The sequence below is a fragment of the Trichechus manatus genome, unplaced genomic scaffold, assembly GCF_000243295.1.
Source record: "Trichechus manatus latirostris isolate Lorelei unplaced genomic scaffold, TriManLat1.0 scaffold00031, whole genome shotgun sequence".
NCBI classification, from domain to species: Eukaryota; Metazoa; Chordata; class Mammalia; order Sirenia; family Trichechidae; genus Trichechus; species Trichechus manatus.
Window position 1 is genome coordinate 15,482,049 of NW_004443967.1, and position 5,625 is coordinate 15,487,673.

The window sequence follows — 5,625 nt, forward strand, 5'->3', positions numbered from 1 at the left end:
CCTGCGAGCTCTTACCACACTTTGCGTCTCCAGAAACAATCACAATCTGATTTTGGAGCAGATTCTCCATAAAGGAATATTTCTCTTTCCATATTGGAAGATCTTCTCTTTCTTTCAGGAGTTTATAATAACGTGACGAATACGGCAATCCATCAAAAGGGTTCAGTTCCAAATCCTCACAGGCCAAAATCCCCTCTTCATCCCCATCACTGGAATCCAGGGATTCAGGAAAATAGCGTTTTTCAGAGGACGGTATTAGACATTCCAGTTTTTCTCCTTCCATCTTGTCCAACAGTGAGCTTAAGTACTACAATCAAGTTTTTTCCTATCAATAGTCCATTGCAAACAGGGTTAAAAGTCTACTTATACAAACTCAGATGTCCCAGTCTCCACGGCTGCGGTTCACGGTTTTAGCCCGTTGGATTCCTCAAATCTCCACTGGTTCTTCTGCAACGTTACCTGTTGTGCTGGCTCGCTTTAGTGCTCTTCAGCATGTTAAATGACTGTCAACCTACCACACTACAAAACAAACAAAATAATCAGGCACACACATACACACAGAAGCTGAAAAGAAAAAGCACAGGCATTTACAACACAAGCATTTTCCCCCTAGTAATTGGTTATTGCCAGCTATTTCTGCTGCCTGTTTAAACGATCGGGTCATTTAGGCTAGCTCTTAGAGTCGGGTAGGCTGTGATTCAGGCAGGTTTGGAAAGTGACTAGGCATGGAACCAGGTGCTCTCTATCTGCCCTTTCTCACAGGCCCCATGTCTTGACTGACAGTGAAGAGGAGCCGTGGGGTGGACATGTCTGCTACTGTGAGGCTAACCAATCACTACAAAAGATGCTGGGCCCTAGCAAGGGGAAAACGGAGCCGGCCTGGTGAGTGTTCCCCTCACACTGCCCACGAGAGTCTAGTAGTAGTACTATCCAGAAATCCTCCAGTTTAAAGCAACGCATTTAAAAAACTTCTCATTTTAAGTTTCTTAGTGCCAGTTCAGAAAGTCATGCAAGGGAAGTGAATTATTATTTTTTCCAGTCAAACTGCATCTGAGGTTATGACTGGCTTTTATGAATAAGATCTTTGGTTTGGTCAATTAAACCAGAAATCTCAAGCATATTTCTTGAAATTCCTTGGTCTTGAGCCTAACATGTTAGAATCCAGAGTCAAGATAAGACAACTTTAAATTTAAACAAAGCAGCTACCGAAGAAGAGGCAAAATCTAGACTAGCACTTCATTTCCTTCTTCATACCAGGTCCTTCTCGTCTAGTCAATATCCAAAACCAAACCCACTGCCATCACGTCGATTCCAACTCATAGCGACCCTATAGGATAGGGTAGATCTGCCCCACAGAGTTTCCAAGGCTGTAATCCTTAGCAAGCAGACTGCCACATCTTTCTCCCTTGGCATGGCTGGCGGGTTCAAATCGCTGACCTTTCGGTTAGCAGCTGAGCGCTTAACCATTGTGCCACCAGGGCTTACTCTCATAGCAACTAAACCCACAGAATAGCTCCCTGAAATTACAGGACAAGCTAGCTCTGAGAGAGTGACTAATTTTATATTCAATTTTTCTTTTGTTCTTCCCTTCCAAGGGTTCTCATCCTACATGTGAACTGAATTGCTGTTATTAACACTGATGATTGCCTTAGGTACAATTTCTGAACTGTTTCATCTTAAAAAAAAAAAAAAAAAAAAAGTACGGCTATATTTTCACCAAATAGAAACCCTTGAAATGTTTCTCAATTTTATAATACTCCTAAATTCTGTAATTACAGTACAATCTTACTTATAAAGAAGTGATCATGTCAAACCCTGAGGGAATACTTATCTGAATACTCACCTTTCTACAGACCTAAGGAGCTCTGGTGGTGCAATGGTTAAAGCTCTCAGCTGCTGAAGGTCGGTGGGTTGAACCTACCAGCTGCTCCATGGGGGAAAGGCCTGGAGATCCACTCCTGTAAAGATTACAGCCTTGGGAACTCTATGGGGCAGTTCTACTCTGTCCTACAGGGTCGCTATGAGTCCGAATCGACTAGATGGCAATGGGTTTGGTTTTGGTAAGGCTTACCTAGCTCTTTCTTGACACATTATATATTCTTTATACATTATACAATGTATACAAACATATTGCCCACTTCTCTGTTATGTTGGATTAAAGATGGTCACACATTTTTTGCTACTCCTCCCACTGAGAGGCAGAGGCTATTCCCCTCCCCTTTATCTGAGCTGGCCCCATGACTTGCAAAAGAATGCAGCAGAAGTGATACTGAATCACCTCCCAGGCATGCACATGCTTGAAACACTCCCTCTTGGAGCCAACGGTCACACTGTGAGCAGCCCAAGCCACATGTGGCTGATGGAAGAGAATGAAGCTGAGCTTCCCAGTCAGTCACCCGCAGAGCCGACCGTGTGCGTGAGCCGTCTGACGTTCCAGGCCACTGGCAGCTCCAGACAATACCAAGCCAATACAAAGGGAGCAGAAGAAACACTCATGTGAGCCCAGTCAACCCAAAGAATCATGAGATAATAAATGGTCACTGTTGTTTTAAACTAAGTTCCAGGGTGATTTGCCATGCAGCAATAGATAACCGAACTTCTGCCAACTCAAACGGAGTATACTCAACAATTTAACTTTCGCTTCACAACTCAAGGTCACCACTACATCAGTTACTATAACAGAACAACGCCCTCGGACTTCCCTGAACTTAATAGGGCCAGACTGCTGCCCTGCACCTCTGCCTTTCTCTAGGGATTCACCACACACTGTGGTCAGCATGCTTACTTGGTAAGGCCCTTCTCTGCTTTTCTAACCTGCTCTACCACCTGGCTCCTTAGAAACCATGTGGGAAGCCCTGCCTACACCTTGATTTTGGCCCACTAAGACCCATATTGGACTTCTGACCTCCAGAACTGTAAGGTAAAAACTCTGTTGTTTAAGCCACTAAGTTTATGTTACACAGCAACAGAAAATACAGCCCGTCATGCCAGTTGTACCTTCAAAATTTATCAAGAATCCCACAATGTCTATTGCAAACACTTGATCTGAGCCATCACCCCTTCTCACTTGGATTACTGCAATAGCTTCTGTGTTAGATTCCCAGGGCTGCTATAACAAGGAGTGCGAACGGACTGGTTAAAACAACAACTTATTCTCTCTCCGTTCTGGAGGCTAGAAGTCCGAATTCAGGGTGTTGGCAGGTCCATGCTCTCTCTAAAGGTTTTAGGGGAAGATCCTTCCTTGTCTCTTCCAGCTTCCAGTAACCCCACGCATCCTCTGGCTTGTGGCAGCATCACAAACAAATGACAACTGTCTTCAGTGTAAAGGGCTATTATTTGGAGGAGCAGGATCATAGGTCCAATAACCAAAAAAAAACCAAACCCACTCACAGTTATCCTACAGGACAGAGTAGAACTGTCCCATAGGGTTTCCAAGGAACGGCTGGTGGCTTCAAACTGCCGACCTTTCGGTTAGCAGTTTTCTTAACCACTGCGCCACCAGGGCCCCATTGGTCCAATACTCCACCCGAATTGTTCAAAGTGCTGGTTCATGGCAAGATAAAGAGCTGACACCAGAATTTAAATCAACACACTGCTTCCTTCATCAAAGAAGTCATGCTATTAAAAAAGTCAGCTGACCTCACAGCGCCGTTAGTAACACAGCTGGTTTACATTCTGACACAACCAACTGCTGATCTCATTGCACTGTCTGCAGACCACACGAGAAGCACAGTCTATATTACTACTAACGACAGATTAATAGCAATAACAATAACTCTACCAATCAGTGTCTAAAGAGTGCCTACTGCATGCCAGACACTAGGCTAAGCACTTTATATGGATTATTTCAAACTCTTAGGGACACAGTGGAGTTTACTTTATTATTTCCATTTTCAAATGAGGAAATTAAAGCTTTCAGAGATTTAGTTAATTTATCCATCTTCTTGCAGCTAGTCTGTGGTAGAGCACGTGCTTCAACTGAGGCAGTCTGAGTCCAGCCTAACCCCAGTTAAGTGCACCAAAACCCACAAATCCGTTGCCACTGAGTCGATTCCGACTCAATAGCAACCCTATAGAACAGAGTAGAACTACCCCATAGAGTTTCCAAGGCTGTAATCTTTTTTTTTAAATTGTTAATTTAGATGAAGGTTTACAGAACAATCTAGTTTTTCATTAAACGATCAGTACACATATTATTTTGTAACATTGGTTACCAACCCCATGACATGTCAACACTCTCCCCTTCTTGACCTTGGGTTCCCTATTACCAGCTTTCCTATCACCTCCTGCCTTCTTGTCCTTGCCCCTGGGCTGGTGTGCCCCTTTAGTCTCTTTTTGTTTCATGGACCTGTCTAATCTTTGGCTGAAGGGTAAACCTTGGGATTGACTTCATTAGTGAGCTAAAAGGGGGTCCAGGGGCCATACTCTCGGAGTTTCTCCAGTCTCTGTCAGGCCAGTATGTCTGGTCTTTTTTTGTGAGTTAGCAAGGCTGTAATCTTTACAGAAGCAGACTGCCACATTTTTCTCCTGTGGAGTGGCTGGTGGTTCGAACTGCTGAACTTTCGGTTAGCAGCCGAGCACTTAGCCACTGCGCAACCAGGGCTCTTAGTTAAGTGCCCAATGTATGCTTACCACATTGCACTGTTCTGCTTCCCTCTCACATTCAAGAAAACGGGCTCACATTGCAGCACCATGGGCTGTAGAAACACTTGGCATTATGGGAGATGCCAGGCAGGGTGGGCTGAACAAATGCCATAAAACAGAAAATGTGTAGCTCTTTTATGGATTTGAAAAACATGGTTCTAAGTACTCACATGGAGTTAGTTAAACACGGAATATGTAAACTTCATCTCCCGGGCATGACATGCTTTAATTGAAACAATGGACTGTTTACTGGGACTTTTAGAAGACTCCTTCTTTATTTGCCTTTAATTGCCCCAGAGCCCACAGAGTGTACCCTATGTGACCTCAGTATCTACTGATCCGACATATAGTTGTCTAGAGCCTACTGAAAATCTTTCTGTAACAAAGCAAGGTAAAAATTCTGAATTTATTTTTAAAAACTTATTTCTAGGCTTCTAAAAAGTTGACTTTTGTTTTTAAGTAAGCAAATCAAGTTAATGGTCTTATTTAAAGCACTCAAATTAAAAAACAACTATTAACTTACAACTCAATATTGTTAATACAGCTTAAATAATCAATCCTGCCCTATTTTTTTAAGAATCCTACATTCTAATGGCAATTAAAAAATGTTTAGACTTATATACAGACTTTCCAAGCTCTAGCAATGTATAATTATACACTTATGTATAATAATAATATACTACTTTCCACAAATAAGTTTGTAATTTAAGAGTTTTGTTAGAATTTTAAATGACTGGATCATCCAATTCTTCTCAATATTATTTTGATTTTTTTGATGACTTCTGATTGGTTATATAATATTCCAAAGCCCAGCATTTGCATAAAAGCAAAATTAATAAAGTATGCTAAAATACTAATTTGGCTATTTATGTAGTCTAGTTAAATACCTGAGCAAATGTGTAAGATCCAATAAAAGCTGAAATCTAAAAAACAGGTAACTGCCAATTTCCCTAAGGGAGTTAGCATATTTATCTTACCTCT

The 5,625-nt window shown here is 42.0% G+C and overlaps 1 protein-coding gene across 1 annotated transcript in view; it reads right to left on the bottom strand.

The window, feature by feature from the left end:
* DHX32 (DEAH-box helicase 32 (putative)) overlaps nucleotides 1-719 on the bottom strand; it is a 38,097-nt gene extending 37,378 nt beyond the window's left edge. Inside the window, exon 1 of the mRNA XM_023730054.1 lies at nucleotides 5-719. Coding sequence (XP_023585822.1) covers nucleotides 5-283 — 279 coding nt within the window. The 5' untranslated portion in view covers nucleotides 284-719. The remainder of the gene's footprint in view (nucleotides 1-4) is intronic.
* Nucleotides 720-5,625: the final 4,906 nt, after the last annotated feature.